The sequence below is a fragment of the Ruditapes philippinarum genome, unplaced genomic scaffold, assembly GCF_026571515.1.
Source record: "Ruditapes philippinarum isolate M1 unplaced genomic scaffold, ASM2657151v2 ctg3262_1_1_1_1, whole genome shotgun sequence".
Taxonomy (NCBI): Eukaryota; Metazoa; Mollusca; class Bivalvia; order Venerida; family Veneridae; genus Ruditapes; species Ruditapes philippinarum.
In genome coordinates this window covers 25,742-52,746 of record NW_026865556.1, presented here as the reverse complement: position 1 = coordinate 52,746, position 27,005 = coordinate 25,742, and the positions used below count along the sequence as shown (strand labels likewise).

Sequence of the window (27,005 nt, the reverse complement as noted above, 5' to 3'; positions counted from 1 at the left end):
GCAATTATACTAAAAGAAAAACAGTTTAACTGTAACCCTAGCTGCCAAGGGAGGTAATCACTGTGAGGAGTTTGATAGACCCCAGCAAGCCCATATTTGGGAACGAAGTTCAAGGCCACGAGTTTTCCAAGTTCGTGTAAATAAATGGGAACATACATTCTTATTTTAACAAACTAGGGTTTTGAGTTCGCTATACTTGTAAAATATTCATGATTGAATAGAGTATTTTAATGCGGCCAAGTGAATAGTCGCATGCTGCAAATCATCTGTCCTTCACTCCTCTAACTTGCCAGAGATTGTTTAATTTATCCGAGGAAGCTATTCAGCTAGTTTATTGAATGTCCGTTTTAGACCTTGTGCCTGAATTCATGTAGTTTTGCAACAAAGTCGCAATGTAACTTAAATTTATATTTGCAACTTTGCTATTTTAGGGTTTGCATTCATAGTTGCTGGAACAGTAGCTTTTTGTCTTCCTGACTCTTGTCTGAGGATTTATGCAATGCATTCTACTTATAAGAAAGAAAAACTTTCGAAATTTCTGAAGAAAAAACTCATTCATGTACATCTGAACTTTAGAAATACCTAAAATTATCCAAACGATAACAAATCTATGTATGTATAGATATATACATGTATGAATACATTGATAACCTAGACAGTTATGTGATGTAGGGTTATCAGACAATGTAGATTGTGTAAATGAGTACATGACACGGTCCGACCCTGATAACTGACTTTGTATGCTCTTAACATTCATGCTAAACACGTGCTAAAATGATTGACTGCATGCCAAAAAATATGATTTGAAACTACATGTATTACAGTACTTTTCAAGTTTTACACACATTAGGCGTTCATTCCCTTGTTTCTGCTGCGAAAAATATCCTTTCCCACACTTTTATTAAAGTAGTCCCTACATAAAACATAGTAAAGTACATGTAATAAGTACCCTATGTTTTTGTTCATGACAGAAGCTCGCCACTGGTACAGATTCAGACCAGTTGACGCATTCCAGCAATCTAACAATACTAAAATGAAATAGATAAAATAAAATAAAAAACAAAAAATAGTTCCAAACTCACAGCAAGAAAAATGTATTAAACAAACGTAGCACTGTAACGGGATGCCACGTCGGTTTCAACTAACCGCTGTAAAACGTTTCAAGATTTTTTTCACTACAAAAAGAATCATAAATGAAGACATTTTTGCAGTAATTTTGTTTCAAGCTTAGCAGGAACGCAATAGTTGGTATTTTTGCGATTTAAACTCTGGAACCATGGAGCTATACAGTTTGAAAGAAAAGAGCAATTTCTTCGTCACATGTACTGATGTTTTGTCACGTCAGCTTTAGCAAGTACAGTCTCACCATCGGCTCACTTTGTTATCTTAATAACCTATTGAGATATTAACATAAACAAATTAGATATATGAATGAAACATTTATTGTGTTATCGAGCCGAATATCACCGCCATATCATCAGATACCATGCACGAACCGGGGCTGTCTGTTTACCCTGATAAAGGCTAGGTGAGTTAAAAAAGAAAATGTGTAAATATTGTTAAGCCTTGAATATCCAGAGTTCACGGCTCGTATTTATCACTATTTAAGCAGGACATTTTTTTTACTTTAAAATTCGATGTACATACTTTTACAGTGCAATTCGAATTTCCAAGCATCCGTTGCAGCCTTGTGTACAAAGTTTCGTTTGAATAGGTGCAAATTCAAGACAAAAAAAATCACACACACAATTAATGTTTTTAGCTTGTCCAAGTTTCATACTAATACATAACTTCCTATCGAGTGATTTATTTCGTATCAATTCAAAGTAAACTATACAAGCAAAATCACTGTTAGTTATGCATTTAGCCATTTTGTGTAGAAATGTCTTTATTGCTACGTTTTTTTAGTAATACCAGGGAAAGTAACTGAATTATATATTTGAAACCAGCTCAAACTTCACAACTTCTCAAAGTTCATCTAAAACATTAGAAAACTTTAAAATATAAGTGTATAAGCTATTATTTAAATTAGGCTAAGCTGATGCACGGGCGGTATGTCGTGGTATTTTTTATTCTAAATTAAGATAGATTATCTAAAGCAATTAACAAGAATTAGTCTAATTAACTTGTAATTGCTTCAAAAAGATTACGTTCATTCAACTTCGAACGTCACGGAAAAAGTTTGCGTGGTTTTTGCAATAATATTTTGGTTCTAAATGTAAGGTTAAAGCAGGTCGGTAATCAACTTTCTTAATTATTTTGTCGTTTATATCTAAGTTTCTTTTGAAAAAAAACTACGTTCAAAGCACTCATGACGTCACTATATGAGCTCAAAGTGATGACGGTGTTCTCGTTAAACCTTCTATGAATACTGCAAACAGAGACACAGGCAACCCAGAAAATAAGAAAACCGCTCCAGACGGGGATATTGACTATCCTACAAACAATAAAACGGTAGAAGTGGCAATCCAGGATATACATGTATATAAGCATTGGTACTGATGATCTGACAAACATTACTATAGACAGACCAACAAATAGATAATTGAAATTTAGTGACATATTAGATTGACAGAAATAATGGCTATCCAGTGATAATCGCACAGACATATAAATGGACGTATTGACAATTCATCCGACAGACAAACTGAGTTTAAAACAATCCGATAAAATCTTTGGAAATCCACCAAAAAGACGAACGGCAATTCCGATATTTCACTTAAATTATGACAATCCACCAAATGCCACATAACAGCATAACGAAACAGAGACTTTGATATTTCACGAAACACACAAATAAAGATGTTGATATTCCACACGGATACACTAATAATCCAACAAAACTCCGAAATAGATAAACGGATACTTTGACAGTCTAGCAGGCAGACACACGGATACACTGATAAACTACGAAATAGATAAACTCGGATACTTTGACAGCCCAGCAAAAAGACACACGGTGCACTGATTATCTACGAAATAGATAAACAAATACTTTGACAGTTTAGCAGACATACACAATGATACACTGAAACGGATACTTTGACAGTTCAACAAATAGACGCTCGGATGCACTGATAAACTACGAAATAGATAAACGGATACTTTGACAGTCCAACAAATAGACACTCGGATACACTGATAAACTACGAAATAGATAAACGGATACTTTGACAGTCCAACATGTAGACGCTCGGATACACTGATAAACTAAGAAATAGATAAACGGATACTTTGACAGTCCAACAAATAGACACTCGGATGCACTGATAATCTACGAAATAGATAAACGGATACTTTGACAGTCCAACAAGTAGACGCTCGGATGCACTGATAAACTACGAAATAGATAAACGGATACTTTGACAGTCCAACAAATAGACGCTCGGATACACTGATAATCTACGAAATAGATAAACGGATACTTTGACAGTCCAACAAATAGACACTCGGATGCACTGATAAACTACGAAATAGATAAACGGATACTTTGACAGTCCAACAAGTAGACGCTCGGATGCACTGATATCTACGAAAAATAACGATACGAAATAGATAAACTGATAAACTAACGGATACTTTTGACAGTCCAACAAATAGACGCTCGGATGCACTGATAATCTACGAAATAGATAAACGGATACTTTGACAGTCCAACAAATAGACGCTCGGATGCACTGATAATCTACGAAATAGATAAACGGATACTTTGACAGTCCAACAAATAGACACTCAGATGCACTGATAAACTACGAAATAGATAAACGGATACTTTTTGACAGTCCAACAAATAGACACTCGGATGCACTGATAATCTACGAAATAGATAAACGGATACTTTGACAGTCCAACATGTAGACGCTCGGATACACTGATAAACTAAGAAATAGATAAACGGATACTTTGACAGTCCAACAAATAGACACTCGGATGCACTGATAATCTACGAAATAGATAAACGGATACTTTGACAGTCGAACAAGTAGACGCTCGGATGCACTGATAAACTACGAAATAGATAAACGGATACTTTGACAGTCCAACAAATAGACGCTCGGATGCACTGATAATCTACGAAATAGATAAACGGATACTTTGACAGTCCAACAAATAGACACTTGGATGCACTGATAATCTACGAAATAGATAAACGGATACTTTTCCAGTCCAGCAAATAGACACACGGATACACTGATAAAAATATGACAGTTCAACAGGCAGACAGACAGATACATTGATAATTTTCAGAAAAGTCGAAATGGGAATTTTACAATCCATGTATCACACAAACACACACACGCACGCAATTATATTGAAAATTCTGCAAATGGACAGACTTACGGTCAATACAGTTTTGTATACACCAAAATAGTAGAAAGCATAAATAGATCTGAGAGAATTTATTAAGCTTTTTTCTCTCCTTGATCTGACAGCTGGGGAGATGTTTAGATTGTTCTAATGACATTATCTTATCAAACTTACGGGTGAAAATGACAGAAATCAAGCTGATTAGTGTAGAAATACTCTTTATTTCTACATGTGCAATTTTCAATAGGTGTCATAGAAATATATCTAGTTTGTCACGGAATGAATGTTCACAACTTAGTACATATATAACCATTTGTTAAAAATTCACTTAACAACACAATAAACATGTTTTAAGACATAGAATATACTCCTGAAATAAAATACAAACATTTTATCAAAAATAATGACCAGCATTTAAAATATGAGTATTTTAACACAATATATTATTTTATAATTTTGGCAGCGCATTCTGTTCTTTCAATATACTTTACTGGTAAAGTGCAATTAAACACATACAGAAATAAATGAACAGACCGATTGTTTAGTCAAGTCTCATAGGCCCTATCACTGCCTTTTTACATATCATTTGCAAGATATCACGTGACTGAAATTTAATATACGTGTAGGTGTTATAGAAGATAAGAATTGTTGAGAACGTATGCGCCCATTGTCCGAGACTTGAATTAGCATTCAAATGCTGAACTGTTAGATTGACGTCTAATTTCAAGATTTTTGACCTTGAACAAAAGTGTCTTCGAAGTGTGCATGTCTGCTCTTAAAATTCCATTTTAATGGCATCATTAACACAACATTTAAAGCACAATTAATTAGTTCTGATACAAATGCAAAATACACAATGCGCATTAACATCGTCAACAACAAAAAGAGCCGTAATAGTAGCTGACGTTAAAAGGAAGAGGAAATAGGTCCTTGTATGTACTTAATCAGCGTTCAGAGTCAACATTCACTTAAAGTGAGCCTGCTTTGCTACGTACATCACACACTGGCACTTTCAAACACATATATACACTATTGCTGCCCTTAATTGTGTTGTGATATTTGAGCTATACTCAATTATGCTTGCTGAAATTAACCTTGACCAACACTCCGATGTTTGTCCAGCGCTGACCGAAATCATTGGCATAGATTCGGTTTAATTAAATTAGGCATTCCTTTACGCGTTGTAATTTGCAACCTAAATACGATTATGGCTAGTCAAGAAAATTGATCCAATTCATGAAGGCTCGGAAATGGTACGTGACACATATGCTTAAAGAATATAAACGTATCTTGAAAATTAACTTTTTTGCTTGTGGAATAGTAATGAAACCCTATTCAAATCATGCTAGGCAATTTAAATTCAGAAGAGCACAACCGCATGGAAATTTTGTCAGTGTGAATAACCTTTAATTATACACATGAACTTCAATTATTAATTACTTTTTTGTATCCATCTTCATATTGTATGTAAATGTAAATAGTTTAAACAAATGTATATTAAATTGTTCGCATTGAAAAGGCCTCGTATTTTGAAATCTAATTTCTTATTCTACAAGCGATTCTGTTGTTATTTCAATGCAGTTTTATTTGCAATTCTATTACATACGGGCGCTTGGAGCTTTTTTTTATTGGAATGTCGAAATGAATAAAAATTTATTAAATGTTCATTATGTTAAAATATGATATTTCCTATGAACCGTTACGTTTTCTATGAACTTTAAGATGTTTTGATAAATGGTCGGACCTTGAAAATTTCTTTTCGCAAATTTTACATTGGTAAGGTTTAATGCCAGAATGAGACCGTTTGTGCCGCGCGAGCTCGTCAGAACGCGAGAACCGCCATCCACATCCGGGCCACGTGCAGCTGAACGGTTTCTCTCCAGTATGACGTCGTAGATGGGCTTTTAGATGCGATGATTTGCTGTAAACTTTGGCACATCCGGCGTACGTGCAGTGAAATATTTTGTCGTCTGCTGTCGGCTTGGCGCAACTGTTGCTGCTACGCGACACTTGGGTTTTCATAGTTCGAACTTTAACAGCATTTAAAAAAGATGTTTGAGTTAACAATGAGTTGGCATTGGTAAGAGTATATTGGGGATGGATTTGAGCACGTGGCAGGACAATCTGCGGGGGACGGGGAAACTGGTCAATCATAAGATCCTGCGGATTTTGCGAATTCTGAGTGGTTGCCTTCGCTGCATACGTATGCATTAAACTTTGAAGACCGACACCCAGCACAACGAAGTCTTGACTTTCAGTCGGGAAAACATCACTCGAGTCGGAATCGGAGTCACTACTCGAAGTTTCTTTTGGCAAATCAGCGAGTAAACTATTGCAATAGCTGTCACAAAATGACGTCACTTTTTCATTGTTTTTATTCACAAACACTGGATTAACGCTACTTGGCTTTTCAATAGAGTCTGCCAGGCCTTGTGAAAAGAGATACTCTAAATACATTTCATCGTCCATAGAGTCTAGGTCCCATACACTCGAAGATGGACTCAAGTTTTTAAAGTCTTCCATATTGGTTTCCATCTCCTCGCCGGCGGAGTTAAGTCGTTGTAATGTATATTGTTCACGCTCTAGGCTACTACATAGAGGCAAGAAATCTTCCATTCTTTCTTGCACTGGAAATTCATGGTTTTGTATTCGCACTGCCCTCATTAGTAAAATAGCCTGAAATGATATAAATACACATAGTGTGGTTTACCAGTCTATATTAACAGCTTTCATATACTAGTTCAACTGTTTCAGAACTGACTTTGGAATCACACAAACTTTGCCTTATACATCACTGGCTATCTTGGCATCTTTTTTACAAAACCATGGACATTTAGGAAATTTTCATTTTTGTTTTTCATAAAGGTCGTTGTACAATGCTACAGCGTAAAACATCGTCGGGCTTGCGTAGAAAAAAAACAGATTCGAGGCAGTTGCTTATTACGTTTCAATCTGGACATAACCATTCTCTTTTAGGAAAATAACAGTACTGGATGATGACTAAATAGCGAACAGTGCAGGCCATGATCAGGCAAAACGCACGTGTCAACTGATCTTGGTCTGTAATGGTCGCATTGCAAATTTAATGCAATTGCTTCCGGTAGGGTAAAGTTTAAATATAACAGCTATTACTTAAATTTTGTTTTTCTTTCCTGGTAATATTATGAATGATGGAAATAGCAATAAAGACAAAAAAAAACGAAAACTGCTCATCACAAGCATACAAAGTTTGCATAATAGTTTGCCGTTCGTATATTAAATGAAAATTGATGGTTTACCCTACACTTGCAGTTGATATATCTTAAAATGCAAAAAAGTAATGTTGACTAAATGATAAATCGTGTAATATGCAATGTTAAAAGGGAATTTTTACTATATTCAATGGAAAGATTTAGTTTTAAAAATAAATTAGCAAAAATAAATTTTGTAAGCATTTTTCATACAGAAAATACAATGCGTAAAAAAGTGCTTATGCTTATCAGCAATATATATATTACAAATAAACGAATTGAATTGAATTGAATGTCAGCAATACAAAAGAACGTCCGTTTTATGAATTATACTTTCAAATCATTAAAGTTTTCAGAAATTCATCGTTTAATATCTATTATCTTATTTCTACGTCATTTTAAAGTTCAGAATAGTTAAATAAGATGTCGTCTGCAAGTTTTACTTGTACAACTTATCATAGGTGCATGCATAATTTACTCATTAATGTTTGTTTATTATTAATTTACTATTTTAATTGATGCATATCATTTGAAATAAACATCTTACCACAAAAATGTTAATCACCGACAAATAACTAATTGTTTTGTCCTATGTTGTGAGCAACGGGGAAGTTAAAAAAACTACAAACCTGTCTAAAGCTTTAACTCCATTATTTCAACCATTCACAAAAGTCATATATACATATATACGAACAGTCAGATATTTTACTTTTATGTAAACAATCAAATATGGTAATAAAAAGTAGTTACATACTCTTTACTATTTTAACAAAATGTGAGTTAGCGTAGCGTAGAAAGTTTACCAACTAACCTAAGCTATACTACAATCCGCACAGCGATTTGCCCGTCGGCAAAAGTGAGTATGAAAACTAAATTGTTCAAGATGCAGTAATAATTATTAACGTTGATTTTCGATTGTTTTACAGCATGAATGAATCTGAAGTGTGCTTGTGTTAAAGTTAAGTAGGCAATACACGGTCTCTCTTATCCGACCGCAGTTAATACTTAGATGGTATACGGTATAATTAGTACGACCATGTGACGGGACTGCGGAGTGGGTCATAGTCCGCATCATTTACATATACAACACATAGTTTACCTTCTCTAATCTTTTAATGCAACTACAGGCAAGTTCAAATTATCTTATTTAACTTTTGATAAATACTAACAAATTTTACAATGTTCTTATATAATGAATTTATAAATAAATTTGATAAAATATAACGAACACTGCCGAAAGAATTTAATACATAAAAATACTTTTATCACTTTTTCACCCTGCTTAATTAATCTCACTTAAATGTTTAGATTTTAAAAGCATACAACAAAATCATGTATTACATTTACAAAATTTAGATTAAGTGGAGAAAAATGGTTATTTTATTTGAAATGCAATCATATATAAATCAGTGAATGATTATGCAGCGACCCGAAGATCAATTACAAGTTAACTTTACCAAACAATTTGTCAAAATGGCATATCATTAGTCGCCGTTCACATATATAGTATTTCTTGTATTTTAATTTAATGTCACATAAGATACAGCTTGAAGTAAAAATGTCACATAAAGAATTGCTTATAGAGTATTGCTTGTAATTTTAGTGTCACATACAGTATTTCATGTACTTTTACTGTCACACAAAGGATATTGTTTGTAGTTTTACATGGAGTATTGCTTGTAATTTAACTATAATTAAACTGTCACGTATTGAGTATTGCTAACAGTTTTACTATCACACAGAGTATTGCTTGTACTTTTACTGTTACACAGAATATGGCTCGTTATTTTACTGTCACAAAGAGTATTTCTTGTAATTTTACTGTCACAAAGAGTATTGTTCGTTGTTTTACTGTCGTAATTTTACTGTCACATAGAGTATTTCTTGTAATTTTACTGTCACAAAGTGTATTGTTCATTGTTTTACTATCGTAATTTTGCTGTCACATAGGGTATTTCTCGTTATTTTACTGTCACAAAGAGTATTGTTCGTTATTTTACTGTCGTAATTTTACTGTCACATAGAGTATTTCTTGTAATTTTACTGTCACAAAGAGTTTTGTTCGTTGTTTTACTGTCGTAATTTTACTGTCATATAGAGAATTTCTTGTAATTTTACTGTCACAAAGAGTATTGTTCGTTGTTTTACTGTCGTAATTTTACTGTCATATAGAGAATTTCTTGTAATTTTATTGTCACAAAGAGTATTGTTCGTTGTTTAACTGGCGTAATTTTACTCTCACATAGGGTATTGCTTGTACTTTTTCTGGCACTTGAAAATTTCTACACCCACGATTGAACTGAAAGAACTTGTCATCTTCCATCTTGACACAGTCCATTGTCAGTTCAAGGGATACAAAGATGATAATTATTTTAGTTAGTCAGCCAACGATAAAAATAAGAATGTTTCGACTGGCCTGGTTCTATATATATACTTGTGACAAATGCTTTGTCAGGTCGGTTTTCAGTACTACAGTGATTATAATGACGTTCAAACTTAGTCTGCTTAAATTTTCACTTGAGCAATTATCATTTGTGTTAGATGTTCATTTAACTTTAATTCGTCTGGTCGTACACGTGTGTTTCATATTCCATCCTGCATTCAAAAATATGCATGTTATATTTTTTTACAATAAATTGGGAATGCATTTAATGTGCGATAATTGTAATATTACATTATGTCCTAATATCTGATCCAAAGCATATAATGCTAATGACCTCAGCGTATTTTTAACATATCGAAAATTTTACAAAAAAGGGAATATATTTAAACTTACGCTAAATCTTTTATTAATGTTAGACACCTCATAGCGGGTTCATGCAAACTAGTGTCATAATTATAATGCTGGAAAAATAAATACAGCCCATGATAATCTGTTGAATCGGTATGTTTAACATTTAATAAGATGATTATATGTTCATATTGCAATGTTCATATTGCATACAAGGTGTTTAAATAATGTGTTTTCTCAACGGATGAACTCGAAGAAATGAAAACAAAAAAGCGCTTTGTTAAATATTTATATATTTCTTAAGATTCGTTGTATCATGTTTTAAAAGTTAAGTACAAAGTGAGTGATCGTGCTTCATAATAATCATTAAAAGAATTATCGTTAAGGGTTTATACGATAATGATTATCGATATGTATCTATACATATCGTTACATCAACGATTTTTCGAATATCTACCAATAACATTGCTTTTGGTATACGTTACTAGCATATCCGTATGTTTTCTTATGTATACAGTATAAAACCAGTTTCACGATAAATCTTAACAAATTCATGAATTTTATTTTTTGTACGGACAAATTAATAAGATATTTTGAGGTCATAACATGGCCATTGAACGGTTGGCCTCTGAACGATTTAACAATACGTACATGTATACACATTCTGTTTTCTAAACAATATTTTTTCCGTTCAGAGAAAATATTCAAATGTCGGTCTTTAGAATAGATCTCAATTGCATAAAAATGTCAGTCTTAGATTCAAAATACCGATATAGATTTAATGTCGATTATTTGTTAAATTATCGATATCACAATATTGTATCTTTGTTTCAAGATTTCAAAGGTTTCATATTCGTATATACATGTACAGGAAAGTAAGGTATTCTAGTTTGATCGCAAAATTGTTGACATAGTACACAGTTTTTGAGAAAGATATTTCGTGTGCATCAATTTTACATGAATTTTACATGAATTTTACATTTTCTGTGTGTGTATAGCCATGGATCACATGTATTGAATGTTTGTTCAAACTTTTCCGTGTTTAATCAGAGATATAGACCCCAAATCGTAATCAAATTTAACAGTTATCTATAAGGCCATGTTGCTACACGTCCCGGAATGATATTGGCGGATAATTGATCTAACTAATTAATTAGATTCATCTTCAAAACAAAAGGATACAGCTTTGCGTTATATAGGTTAGTCTTAATCAGGTTAACACAATTAAGGGACGAAAAGTTCCTTAAACATTTACTGCAGATGACTTGTCTTCTTCTTGATGTTGTTAATTGAGCCGCGTCACGACAAAACCAACATAGTGGGTTTGCGACCAGCATGGATCCAGACCAGCCTGCGCATCCGCGCAGTCTGATCAGGATCCATGCTCTTCGCTATCAGTTTCTCTTCTTGTAATAGGGTTTGTAAGCGAACAGCATGGGTCCTGATCAGACTGCGCCGATGCGCAGGCTGGTCTGGATCCATACTGGTCGCAAACGCATTTCGTTGGTTTTGTCGAGACACGGCTCAATTGATTCGCATCAAAAGATTGAACCGGACAGCCATAAATATAGAATCTCGTCTGTCAGACTACTCGGAAGATCTGGCTTGGTTTTTTTAATCATCTTGCCCGAGTAAATGTAATATGTATACACGTTTGTATCTAATTTAAATTTAACTCCAAATATGCCTTATATTATTTCTGTACAAACAAGTGATGGCACATAATTGTCAGCGTTAACTTCAGGCTAACGTGATACAAATAATTAATTCAAGTATAATTAACAACTTCGTATTGTTGATGTCGATTTAAAAAAACATCGTTATAGATGCTTTTCACATAACACGCCCTATCACTTTTAATAAAATGAAAATGTGTAAATGAACTTGTATCATCTATTTACTGTACTTATTTCCATACATTTTGAAAAAGACCCCTGCCATTCCCTACCCCCACATACACATATTAACACCCTGCCACTTTTGTCAAGGGGGCTATATAGTGTAACACGCGGGTACTTTCTGTAACAAGTGTTTGAAACATAAAGTAACTTATACTATGAGAATGTGTTTAGTGTAAAACATTTCCTACAATGAACGAAACCTTCGTGATTGGTCTTTAAGCTATAATATTGTCAGATAAACGCACTTTCTAAATTGCATGATATTACTTGCAAATATAATTATAATGATATATTTATCATAAACACTTGCTCTTGCACGCTACTCATTCATATACATAGTTTTAAAACCAAAACTAGTGCAGAGCATAAAGTCAATTTAAATTTTTAGCCGTAAGTAATTGTGACTATATAATTATGTAACTTTATTTATATACCTTTTTCCAAAGCCAGATTTCTGATGAAAATAGATAAAATACGTCAATTTACATATTCATAATCTAAGGGATGGTAATAAACTTTTGTATCTAAAATATCTTAATAAACCCTGAACGCGTTGAATTTGTGCTTGCTTTGAGTTGAGAACAGTGCATTTGAAATTTACGGGATTTCAAAATCAAAATATGGGACAGTATAGAACATAGATGGGTCTATAACATGCTAGTTGTGCTTGAAGGTTTCCGTTGTGTTTCGTTGACGAACATGTTCTGTATTGAATTAGGAAATGTCCACAGAAGTAATCGAACAGTTAACAGTATAGTAATGAATCCGGATCCGAATGCGCTTTGCAAGTACTTGACCAGGTTCTTTATACTAGAAGATGGCAGAGGATGTGTTACTCTAAAAAAATGCGATAAGTTGAAACTAAACGCGATCTGGTGAAATTTAACATAGTAACCGTGACTTGTGTTATAAAAGTAATTTGACCCTTGGGTTCACGTCTTACAGTTAGCAACGTTTCACGGTACTGCATAGAGACGTATACGAATCATCAGCAACGGTTCATCGATATATGATGCCGCAAGTTATTTTTTGTTATAAAAATATTTTAGTTCATCATGTTTATTTACTAAACTAGTTTAAGTTACGGTCGAAAAAGCGATTCAGATATAGGTGACGTGTACTTAGTAACGTTAAAAGACGTACAGATGGATCATTTGTTCTTATATAATTTGAAAAAATAGTTAATCAAAATTGCAATGGGCACTGGGAAAAAATAAATACAAGCGGTGATAAAGAATATTTTCTTTTATATCTATGCAAAGTATGAAGTATTCAAATGGTTCAAAATACTAGCATTCGGTGTTAAAGGGACTCTACTTATGTTTAATGATATGAAGGAACTGGAAATATTTTTCGAGATCTTATACCATTTGCTGCGGATCCATACTAATAACTTGCATGCAAAATTTCAGATCATTTGCTTATTCCCTTTTTTCCAGAATAATCAATTTGATGATGAAAAGCGTTTAAATACTTTCAACTCAAATCGGACTTAGAATACAACTAAATATAGGCTTTCAATTTAATTCATAGTATATGTCTTTTCTATTTCTTTCATACATTTTAGTTTAGCGTGCCCTAGTTGATCTATGTAAGAATTTCAAATTTTTATATTTCCGGATTTGTACCTTACTGAAGTCTTTTGATTACATATTAGAATTTCAGTGTGAACTGCCGACAAATTTTATCATTATTTAAGGTGTTTTACCTTTTCTGGCATCTCGAAGATCACGAAGGTCATCTGAGCGTCTTCTTCATCATTGTCGTCTGCAAGCAAACACACATATAGTCCTGTTAACACACATATTTATTCAAACTCAAACAAAAACGTTTCATACAATAAGTAAATATGGGTCAATATTTGTCTTCCTTATAAAGTTAATATGGAGAGAAAAAACTGCTATGAAATACGCGTCAAATATTAAACTTCCTGAAACAAACTGTGAACCGCCACTATAGCTTTCAAAACTTTGATAAAAGCATGTCTGCTTAGATTGTTATGACATGCAGATGTACATTTGTGTGTTCATATGTTCGTGTATTTCTCTTCCTGGTGGCCAGACTCAACATCATTTATATATTGCTCACTTCTCCTATCATGTCAATGCAACAATAAAATTACATGTATTTCATTCACTCATCAAGGAAATACTAGTAAAGTCATTTTAGCAAAACTGCAGCGAGTGGCATTTCTACGATTGATTCATGAAAGAATACATGTATGTCACAGTATGGTTAGAAGAACATAAAACTGAGCTCATTATGCTATATATATTGTTAGCAATAAGGACAAACCCATGGATGGTTCTTTATGGCGAAGATCTGATCATCAGTCTGTTTTTCTGATTCATATCATTGGGTTTTTAAGTTGTTGTGTTAGTTGTTGTTTTTGTTGTTGTTTGTTTGTGTGTTGTTTTCTTCTCTTTTTTTTCTTTTTTTTTTGTTGTTGTTTGGGGTGTTGTTGTTTTTGGGGTTTTGTTTGGTGTTGCAGTTTTGCTGGGGTTTTTTGGGTTTTTTTTCTCTCTCTCTCTCTCTCTCTTTTCTCAGGCAAATTTAAACCGCATTTTCATTTTATATAGATAATTGTTGTATTAGTTTCATTGTTGGCATGTTATTTGCATTTGGAACTTTGTCATCTATTTAATTCATTACATTATTTTTTTTAAAAATCATCACAATTTTTACTCTTCTGTCATGTATTTAATACAATTCATAAAGTTAAAAAATTCATCACAATTTTTACATTTCATTTTTAACCAGCATTCCGCTCACGTGCTTATCATGAATGACTGTCGCGTGAAGCTTTGATGTAGTCACTCTTGACACGTTTCAAACTTGTTGCATAATATATCACATGTTCTATATAACTATATAACATATTCAAAATGCATGCAACTTAACAATGTCGAATATAAGATTAAAATATATACGATTAACATTATTTGTTAATAAATCTGTAAGGGTTTGCGTAGAATCATTCCGGCCCTGTACTGTACATTTATTATTAATTATGCATGATAAAACCAATACATATCTACCCGGAAGCCTTAAGATAATATACATTTACATGTATATAGCTGTAGTTTATGCATTAACAACCCTGCTAGGTATGTCACATGAATTTGAGCAAAACCAATATTTCTTACAATATCTACTTAATTTGTACACACACGTTGAATATGTGCATTAGCGATTTTAATTTCGTGATATGAATAAATCATTTACAAACCTGTCTGTTTTGACGTTAAAACCGTATAAAAACGTTCAAAATTTAAAATCCCAACAACACTTCTTAATGATTTAAATTCACAAAAAATAGCTTACATCATCAAAATAACAGAAAATGTAATCGTGTGACGTATGAACTATAACATAAAATATACAATGTTATATACTGTACATTTTAACTTCATGTACTTTACCTTTGCCTACCCTTCACTGCACATCCGCCACGTATATTCTACTATACATTTCAAAATAGCACGTTATAAAAAGCTAAAATATAGTCCTACTTTAATTCAACGGTTTAAAACTCCATTTATATAAATAAAATGTCTATACGAAAGTATTAGTTATACCATACCCCATGTACGATTTCAGGTCCAGTTAATTCACTCATAAACGTTGTACGCATTCACTGTAACAGCACATTGCATTTTCTTAAAGAAACATCGAGCATATTTATACAACGCTTGTTTTAAAGGTAACGTTCGATATTCCATTTATATAAATATATTTCTATTCCTCCAGTCTTATCGGTATTTTCTCACCTGATTCAAGTCATGTCTGTTTTAGGCGCATAAACTGAATCATTAATGATTCACCACCACGTGGAATCTCGCTATATACGGACACATATCTATAAAAAGATTTATACATGACTTTAACATCGATTCCATCTATAAGTCTATAATATAATATCTATAATATAAATAACTTTATTTGTCTTTTGCTAGATTATTGGTTCTATTTCTGTCCATTTTTTCTCAACCTCGAAGTACACTAATAACATTGTGTCAGGAGGTAGGTCACAATATTGGAATTTTTGTCTCATGGTTTAACCAGACAACCTTTTACAAAAGTTGATCGGGATTTGTATGAAATAAAAAATATAAAAAATAATATACATGTACATTGTATAATGTTCATAAATACTCGAGTTATTTCCGACGAGACAGGTCAGAGACAGTTTATAAAAAAAAACACTGCCAGTGCATTAATGAAGAACATTTTTATCCAGCAGAACATAGTCATATTGGCAAATGACTTGAACCATGTTTCTGTCTAGACTATGAACTAAAGTGATCTTAAGAAACTACAAGTTTCACCATATAAATCTAAACAAAATATAAATTAAACAAAAAAATATTATGTTTTGCACTGATGAAGGCATATAGCCGAAACGTATGCAATAAATAATTACTGAATGTTTTGTCTGTTTACCATATAAATCTCACTTTTTATCATTAAATGTATATACTAACATTCAGGCCTGTATTCTTAAAAAGTAGAATATAAGAGCAACATTGAAAACATGGTTATGCTGGACAGGTACCTAACTTTGTTCTGTCAAAGTTTTGTACTCGTCCGTAGACAGATTTTTATTTAAGTTGTTAAAAGGTGCCATTTAGGGCCGAAAATTTCACTGCTAGGAAACCAGTAGAGCAAAGATCGGTCTTGGATTTAGAACCGATTATAATACATGTAAAATAAGGATAAAGAATTTCAATTAAAATGATAGGAGTGAATAATCAACAGTACATATTTGGTTGGCTTTGGGACTATAATGATCACTTTAGTTAATCATAATCCAAACAGTCCAAAATATGCCTAGAACAAGTTGAAATATATAACCTGATGCAGACGGCAGTTATTGGTCATGTTTTTAAACGCTCAAAATGCATGCATCAAGTAAAAAAAGTAATAAAACCCACACAGATGGTAAAAAGTCAAGAGTTTTATCCGGGTTCAAATCCTACAATTTATCATTATGGGAGTTACACTTCTTTGTTTTACGTCGTTTTTCTAATTATTATATTAATTAAACTAGGCATGACGTTTTGCAAACAAATTTGTGAAACTGTAAGACAAAGAACTTCAAGAGATTTATATAGTCCAAGATAATAAATTTATATCAAACAATCCAAAAGTAAAAACGGGGAAAACAAATCCATATCAACGAAGGTAATCATGGAAAAAAAATGAAAAATACAAATTCACATGTGGTCATGTGTTTTAAACTTCCTTTGACGGCATGGTAAAATTAAACATACGATTGCGAAATAAATGCCATTAAAATATCACTTATTTGGTTTTCGACCGGATACATTTTAAACAGAATTCAGCATATGTACTCACGTTTGAAATTAAAGAAACTCCACTGAGGTATAAAAGACTAAAACATAATATTTGTTGTTTTTTTTAAATAAATCAGCTGGGACACTTAAAACAAAATGATTTGCAACAGATCATTAAAGAAATATACTCAGAAATAAACTGAAAATCGTATTTTCCGCCATTATTAGCCAAATTTGAATGAAAAGCGTTGCAACGCTTTTCAATTTTGGATATGAAATTTTGCACTCAGTTATTGGTTTAGACCTACATCAAATGGAACAGTTATCGCGAAAAATTATTTCCTGTCCCTCATGTTAAGAAATCTCAGTAGAGTCCCTTTAAGAATTAAACAATAAATCATGATGTATTTCCTTCAAATCTTCGTAAAATATCCTTTGAGTTTTCTAGGGCTGCACTGTACATTTCTGCAAAGTGCACTTTTTGTATGCATGTATGTGATAAAGACTTTGTTAGTAATAGAAAGAGCATCGAAACACGAGGGTATTTGATTTGAGAGGATGTTTATTATAATTATTTTAAAGAACGAAATCTAAACGTGTGTGAGGCCTTTATACATACACAAAAAAACTCTTTTATTTCTGAACTATTATAGTTCATGCATCTTTAAACTATCAAGGATTTACTACAATAATATAATTTAAGTAGTTAAAACGCGCACCTGCAAAGATAACACATAGCTCTAATATAAGATTTATAAGTTTCCACATATTAATTTCTTTGTAACTAGTACTGAGCTGTTCGCGCTGTTTGTTGTTGTTTTTTGTATTGTTTTTTTTTTTTTTTTTTTTTTTTTTTTGTTATTACATTTTTTTCTATTTATTTGTTTTTACGTAATTCTTTTTTTAATTTTGACTTTTTTTTGTCGATCTTATCAAATTCATATTATATTACATTGACGTTCAGTTGCAGGTTTTATTGTAAATGAAAAAAATATCTTTGTACTTTATGCATTTATCAATTGCGTGATATGTTGTTGATATTGTACGTAGAGGGGGTAAATAGAGGTCGCTTCATTCATAAATCTCCGACTGTCTCGAACATTCACCGAGCCTTCATTAAGAGGTTATCGAAATTTCAAGTGGCGGTTCTTAATATTGGATCAATTAACCACAAGTAGCCCTCAACAACCGAATATCATTTCTTACGTATTCAAATGTAACACAACTACTTAAATATGACCGTATACGTTAGTACCTTCTTCAATAATAATGAATGTTTATGGGCATATATGAGAGACAATATAATCTGTTAATTATTGTGTGCGATAATAGGCTAGTATATTAATTAATGTTTTTTTTTTTAGCACAAGATGCTTATTGCCTAATGAAAGTAGAGCTAAATGTAAAATCATCTGTCAAGACTTCCATACATTTTTTCTGTATTTATAGCAAAAATGCATCAGACGAAAAGGATAGTTCAAGTAAATGGCCAATAAGTAACTTTTTGGAAACTATAAAAATACACCAACTATATAAAGTTCTTATGTGATAAAAATTAAATAATTTCTGGGACATAATGGGCCTGAAAATGCAATCTTGAAAGATTTATTAAATGAAAAGGTGTACCTGCATGCGTGTGTGCGTGTGCTCGTGCGTGCGTGAGTGTAATGGTGAAATGTTGTGGGGACTAACACTCAGTAACGCAGTTTGTAATAATACGGTATTAGTAAGTTTGTAAGCATGGAACTTCTACTTGAGATGCCTTAATTTTTAAGAGATCACATATTGGCTACACTGATTTTACTGAATTGCAGACATTTTATTAAAGTTCAGTTGTAATGGAGTTGTAATGGAGTTTAGTTACCTATATCTGACTATATATTTGTTGTTGTATAACTTTTCCGCTGTCGCATCTTCTCATCCCTTTGATAAGGTTATTATGAATAATAGCCGAGGTATTCCGATTGACATTGCTGTTGAAACCATTAGAAAATGTTTCGTGAAATTCAAGACTCCCGCTTTTCTACGTCTCTTATTTGTAATCATAAGGAAAACGATCTAGTTTCTGCTTCAGTATTGAAAACAAATATAATTATATTAACTTGACACAATCCAAACAAGTTTCAAGTAAGATATTATATGCATTTTATTAAACTGCCAACATTGTTAGATATAAGGATTACGGAAGACCCGTAACTTTACATGTTTTTATTCTTATTTACATGTTATTTTTCTATATAAGTTATTCTGGCTATGTTTTTATAAGATTGAATTTCTTGCGATGAGATTTATACATAAACGGTTTTGAAATGTAATCTACGAAACGTGCAATTTTGGAAATCTTTAAGCTAGGTTCTTTACCCGCGTATCTTCCGCGTGATAGTCATGTCACAATTTCAACCTCTGTATCAGGTTACATCTTGTATATAACTGTATGCTGTATCAGATACTAGTTCTTAAATGTCCTCAAAGACATTTTAATTAACTTGTATAAGAAGAACGCAAGCACCGTAATTATTTATATTGAACATAACGTATGATTGACTGATATGGCGAAATGGGCGATGCAAATGACAGTACTAAACGACACATCACTGCAAGTTCAGTGCTATTTTCTTCGGTTGTTAAACATCTAACATTCTCTTAATCCACCATTAAAACATGTCAGTTTTAAATAATTAAAAAATATGGCTTTTTGAGGCATAATGTGCCTTTAATAAAAATTATGGAGGTATCATGCTGCACGGAGTATGATGGTGATTACTATTATCAGTGTTGTTAGAAAATTCTTTCAAATTTTCAAGTACCCATCCGTCCTTTCTGGAACAGTGAATATAAATCCTGGACTTAGACTCAAAAGAGTCGAAAACCTATATGCATTTTCTTTTTAGAATTACATTCTAAGATGAATTTTGATTCTAAAAGTTGTTTACTTCACGCGACCAGTTGGTCGAACATGAAGCTAGATGAGGTCGAGGTGCCAGTCCTTTCATTTAAATGCTCGGTGGTAATCAAAGAAGATTAAATATAATGAATAAATTATAATGATTAAATGTCTAACGAGACTGGAAACAGAATAAAGCAAATCAAGCCCGAAAATGGCTCTTCAAACATCCACTTTAATAATTGGCGATTGCTTTTATTCATAATTTGTCTTCATGAACCTAAATGACAGGGATACAACTTGCGCTGTGTAACTGGCTGTTCGTCCTGACGACAAGAAATTTGATTGGGGGACGATGATCATAGTCTCGTTGTCAGATACAGAATGGCCTTCAAGCTTTGACAAAGGGAGTAGGCAAAGTGCAGCTCGGGCTTATCAGCTGTTATAGTAAGGTTTTTACCTCAATAGTGTTTAACTTCATGTTCAACTGAAAATAAGATTTCGGAAGAAATGGTTATCGTTTCTTTATTTAAGACTTAACGTCGGTAGAGAAACAACTAGGATAAAAATGTCTATCATTCGGTTATACAGATTGTACGCCAGCCATTTAAGAGTCTTTAGCAACAAAAAAAACCAAGAAGAAGAAAAGGGGCTATATTTTCTTTGTAAAGTACAGCATGCCACTTTAATTTACTTTGTTGCTGTTTATTTTTCGACATCAAAACAAGTATTGAGTAATGAATACATACGTATAGTATAAACTCTTGACTTAATGGCCTTTGTTGTTTTCCTGTCCTTCAGTGTTGTCCTCAATGACTCAATCTTAGGATATACACAAGAGCTCACACTAGGACATTGTGTTCGACAAATCATCAGTACATACTTGATATATAGTAAAATATAAGCCTTGTTATAGGAATATGTATAGAAATTCACAAAAGGGACGATTTTATAAAAATGCATGCTATAGGTCTGAAAATTTTATATACCCTACATTTCTGATACAGAAGTGTATACTTTTAGTAGTCCCAAAGATTTATCTTGCAAGCAAAAGGATTGTTTACGTTTACAAACTGCTACATTCAATCAATATCAAATAATGAATTATAAATCTTATTTTGCAGACAGGTATCAAATGAATATCTTCAGCATGCAGTTATAATGTTTGATCGTCTATATACAATTTAACATTAAATATTCTAAGTACACAAACGGCCATTATTCTGTCAAAATCCATACATCATACATGTATCTTAGAAAATGACATCCGAGTATGGTCTCGAAGACATTTGAGCCGCGTCACGACAAAACCAACATAATGGGTTTGCTACCAAACCCTATAACAAGTAGAGAAACTGATAGCGAACAGCATGGATCCTGAACAGACTGCGCGGAAGCGCAGGCTGGTCTGGATCCATGCTGGTCGCAAACCCATTATGTTGGTTTTGTCATGACGCGGCTCATTTGTGAAGTTACACGTGAATGCCTCCAGTAACTTTCAAGGTTCATCTTAAGGCAAAACTTAAATCTGGAACTAATATAAGTTCCGGAAGTGCCATAATTCAGTCAAACTCCATGTCAGTCATAGGTTTTTGCAAATAGTTATTTTGTATACAGTGATTTGTGTTGCACAAATCATTAAAAGTATTCTACAAAATGTGGACTTGTACAGTATTGTTGTGTTGAAAAAATTCGTTAAAATAATATTGTATGTTCCAATGGCATTGTAGAATCGTGAATATGTACTATAAACTCGTAAATAGTGTTGTTTAAATCGTGAATAGTGTTGTTTAAATCATGGTTAACGTGTCATGACTGTACCACTGGATCTCATATTAAAAATTATTGCTGGAACTATCAATTAATCTTTGTTGCGGGAATTTTATTTTTCAAAAAAATGCTATGCATTTTAAAATGTAAACAACCATGTACCATCTTAAGACAGCCATTTTGACGTACTGGTATTTCTCCAATCCCAATTATTTTATCATTTTTATCACCCGGGTATGCAGATAATATTATAAGTTTCCTTCATGGGTAAAAGCTGTATGTCCAAACTGTACCCAGTCACTGGAAGATAATTTTGGTAAAGATAACTACAATATTATGTAAAGTTATGGGAGACTGCTTTGACCTACCTAAATTGTTAAATTATATCGACTTACACAGATAGCCTCATATTAGATATAATTATAGTTTGTTATCTTATCAAAGGTATCTCGAGACATTATTCAAATCAGTGTGTAAGCTATTTTAGATACGACAAATATCCACCATTGTTTAGTCATATATTATTTAATTTTGCAACAAAGTTGTCATTTAGAGTTGTCTGGGGTAGTTCCTGTTACGGATGAAATAAAGGACCGGCCGAGATATGTACAAGTATGAATCACAGCAAATACAAACTGATGTAACTTGCAGGCATTTACCGTAAACATGTATTAAATGTAGTATATACAGAATGTGTACCGTGGGTTCCGACGATGGGAGAAATATAAATGAAAGTGTTGAAATCACCTGCTTGTTTAAGCAACTGGTTAATTAGTTTCAGTCTTTATTTGTAAAATCCAGTTTTCCTACTTTGAATTCAAATTTGTCCATAGTCAATGCTTTAAGATATCTGACCGAGCTGTTTCCGACGAGCAATTATTAGGAACTAAATCGCTCACATTCCGCAATACATTGTCAACTTAACACGTTTCTAAACAGATTATCTTCATATCTCTAGAATTAATTACAAATATTTTTTTACAGGACTTTAATGCCAAATTTGGTCACAATTTAATATCCATTTCTACCAAACCCAGCTCCGAGAAACCACACATTAAATCACTTCTTACTAAACTAAATCGTTGTCATAATAACAACCAAAGAATAAAATTTCTTGTTTTACAAGGTACCCGTTAATAATGACCATTTATTGAATTTCTGAGACAGGTAATTACATAAGTCTATGTATTTTTGAGTCTACAGACAAAACAGATCTCATTGTCATAGCCATCGTGTCTGTCAATCAAAAGGTCGGTTCTCGGTTTTGACGCACTTCAGTGTTTTCTTCTACAGTATCATCACTGGTCAGTCCAGAATACTTCGGAATTCAAAACAAGAGGGAAATTACCATTTCAATTCAAGTAAAGCTACCGTAAATATTCGAATATTAATAGGCATGATTAAGCAAAGAGTAGATAGAGTATCTTTTAAGTAATCTAATTATCCAGTTTCATGAACTTTTGCTGACATTTGGATTTCATATAAATAACAAACAAATGATCGTACTTCTGTGAGAAAACTTGTATTAAATCAAAAACAAGATTAGAATGATAATGACAATAAGAATCTGGCACCGTAAGTTGTCAGAAATAATGAAATAAGATACATATAGTAAAATCTATATGAGCCGTGTCATGACAAATCCAACATAGTGGGTTTCCGACCAGCATGGATCCAGACCAGCCTGCGCATCGGCGCAGTCTGATCAGGATCCATGCTGTTCGCTAACCAACTCTATTACAAGGAGAGGAACTGATAACGAACAGCATGGATCCTGATCAGACTGCGCGGATGCGCAGGCTGGTCTGGATCCATGCTGGTCGCAAACCCATTATGTTGGTTTTGTCGTGACGCGGCTCATATATCTTAAGTTCTTAACACTTAACCTGCTGGAACCTAATGTGATTATCGTTTGCCATCAGATAGTATATAGTGCAAGGCCAGCCTGCAAATTTCGTGCAGTATGACTATAGGCTCTACCCATCAGATCAGGTGCCCGTTCGTGCCTGAAATAATACACGGATGAGCATCCGAGATCTCCCTCTATCAGTAAAGCTGGAACGTCGCCATATGACCTATACTATGTTGGTGTGACGTAAAACCCAATCAAGATCAATTTTTGTATATTTCTATTAAAATCCCTTAAACTTTATATGAACTGTTCCAAACTAAAAGCAGGGCTATTCCATCACATTAATTCAGCAGCAGGATAAGGGTTAGCATATATTAGCACTGCCAGCATCATACAAGTAAACAATATTAATTACAATCAATATGTTTCTATACAATACAACAATACAACAAAATTACTTTTTTTCATAAATAAGAGGGTACAGCAGAGTGATGCAGAAAGTTAATTAAACCGTTCTGGCATAATATTTTTAAATCAAAGCTTAAAAGTATTTTTTCACATGGCTGAAAAATAGCTTTTTCCTATGACATTGTCTGCCACTTACTTTCGGAATTACATGTGCAAAACAACAAGAATATGAAAATTAATTAAAATTACCAACGGCAATGATTTTATATTTAAAACTTTTCCCCCAATAAATAATGTAACTATCACAACATATTATGAACATCAAATGTTCTTACTAGCATATTCAAATATATAGCCAATATGTGTTGATAATTAACTTTGCCGATTGACAAATTCATTGATAAGATCTCTTGCCATAAAATAAAAGTTACTAAAAATACCCACTGCAATAGTCAATCAGGCTTTGTATATCAAACATTTAAAAAGTAGTCTTGACTAAATCTCCGCCTGGAACTATTATTTTGTAATATCAGAACAGTAAAAAGAAGCAGAAAATCGAGTAAAGTCAATTTACACACAATCAAAAACTAGCTGCGTAGGCTCTTACCATATAATTCCTGCAAGCACTTGAAATAAAATAAACAAGAGGGCCATGATGGCCCTGAGGTCGCTCACCTGTATATAGCCCCCCCCCCCCCCCCCCCGGGGCCAATTTTTACCCAAGGGCTTTTATTTGTTTATTTGAACAAACTTGGTAGATACCCATAAGAAGATGTTTCATGCTAAACATCTAAGTTCTAGCTCATTGGGTTTTTTAAAAGAAGATTTTTAAGTTTTTACTATACACATATAGTTAAAAACAATGACACCCCTGGGGCAGGGCCAGTTTTGACCCCAGGCTTTTATTTGAACAAACTTTGTAGATATTTACTTAAAGATGTTTTATGCTTAATATCTAAACTCTAGCTATTTGGGTTTTTTCAAAGAAGATTTTTAAGTTTTTGCTATACACATATCAAGAAAATCAATGACCCCCTGGGCGGGCCAGTTTTGACCCCAGGGCTTTTATTTGAACATACTTGGTAGACACCCATTAGAACATGTTTCATGCTAAATATCTTAGCTCTAGCTCTTTGGGTTATTTAAAAGAAGATTTTTTAAGTTTTTACTATATGCATATAGGGAAAATCAATGACCCCCGGGGCGGGCCAATTTTGACCCCAGGGCTTTTATTTGAACAAACTTGGTAGACATTCACTAGAAGATGTTTCATGCCAAATATCTAAGCTCTAGCTCTTACAGTTCTTTAAAAGAAGATTTTTTAAGTTTTTACTATATGCATATAGGGAAAATCAATGACCCCCCGGGGCGGGGCCAATTTTGACCCCAGGGCTTTTATTTGAACAAACTTGGTAGACACTCACTAGAAGAAGTTTCATGCCAAATATCTTAGCTCTAGCTCTTTGGGTTCTTTAAAAGAAGATTTTTTAAGTTTTTACTATATGCATATAGGGAAAATCAATGACCCCTGGGGCGGGCCAATTTTGACCCCAGGGATTTTATTTGAACAAACTTGGTAGACATTCACTAGAAGATGTTTCATGCCAAATATCTAAGCTCTAGCTCTTACAGTTCTTTAAAAGAAGATTTTTTAAGTTTTTACTATATGCATATAGGGAAAATCAATGACCCCCCGGGGCGGGGCCAATTTTGACCCCAGGGCTTTTATTTGAACAAACTTGGTAGACACTCACTAAAAGATGTTTCATGCAAAATATCTTAGCTCTAGCTCTTTGGGTTCTTTAAAAAAAGATTTTTTAAGTTTTTACTATATGCATATAGGGAAAATCTATGACCCCCTGGGGCGGGGCCAATTTTGACCCCAGGGCTTTTATTTGAACAAACTTGGTAGACACTCATTAGAAGATGTTTCATGCCAAATATCTAAGCTCTAGCTCTTAGGGTTGTTTAAAAGAAGATATTTAAAGATTTTTCTTTCGGTTGCCATGGCAACCAGAGTTCTGTATGGAATTAAATTCTTTGAACAATTTTTAAAGGTGACCACCAAAGGAACATTCCTGTGAAGTTTGGATGAAATTGGCTCAGTGGTTTATGAGGAGATGTCATTTAAAGCAAAAGTTTACGGACGGACGACGGACGGACGGACGACGGACGGACGGACGCCGGACGAAAAGCGATCACAAAAGCTCACCCTGTCACTTTGTGACAGGTGAGCTAAAAACATTACAAATTCTGAAGAACACTCATAAATGGCACACAAAAAGTTTAGATTTAATAATTGTAAAATGCTTAAACATAACTGTAATTAGTTTTACAAAAAAGAAACATTTCATTACAATAGCTGCCTTTTTGTGAATGAATAGACAATAAAATAAAACCATATTACTTTGAACAAATATCTGTAATAGCAATCTTATACAATAGTACAACATGTATCCTTTCTAAATATGCTTTATTAAACACCTCTAAATTTGCCTTTATAAAACACCTCTAAATTTGCCTTTATTAAACACCTCTAAATTTGCCTTTATTAAACACCTCTAAAATTTGCCTTTATTAAACTCTAAATTTGCTTTTTAAAATAACTCTTAATATGCTTTATA

At 33.1% G+C, this 27,005-nt stretch overlaps 1 protein-coding gene across 8 annotated transcripts; it reads right to left on the bottom strand.

Annotated features, from left to right (window-relative positions):
• Nucleotides 1-4,509: 4,509 nt before the first annotated feature.
• On the bottom strand, nucleotides 4,510-15,957 carry LOC132729535 (Krueppel-like factor 6). 8 transcript variants are annotated; one of them, XM_060715310.1, is made up of 3 exons: nucleotides 15,941-15,957; nucleotides 13,879-13,937; nucleotides 4,510-6,984 (listed from the first exon to the last, which is right to left on the bottom strand). In XM_060715310.1, exons 2-3 carry the CDS (start codon nucleotides 13,909-13,911, stop codon nucleotides 5,998-6,000), a joined length of 1,020 nt encoding a protein of 339 aa, XP_060571293.1. In that variant the 5' UTR covers nucleotides 13,912-13,937; nucleotides 15,941-15,957; the 3' UTR covers nucleotides 4,510-5,997. The 8 variants fall into 8 exon arrangements, with proteins under 8 accessions (XP_060571293.1, XP_060571288.1, XP_060571290.1 ...); XM_060715305.1 differs by lacking the exon at nucleotides 15,941-15,957 and adding an exon at nucleotides 15,754-15,930; XM_060715307.1 differs by lacking the exon at nucleotides 15,941-15,957 and adding an exon at nucleotides 15,593-15,685.
• Nucleotides 15,958-27,005: the final 11,048 nt, after the last annotated feature.

Bases quoted from the DNA above. Each gene is read 5' to 3' on its own strand.
- LOC132729535 (XM_060715310.1), bottom strand. From the start codon at position 13,911: ATGACCTTCGTGATCTTCGAGATGCCAGAAAAG. The intron at 6,985-13,878 runs GTAAAACACCTT...ATATCATTTCAG, and splicing joins TCTTCGAGATGCCAGAAAAG to GCTATTTTACTAATGAGGGC.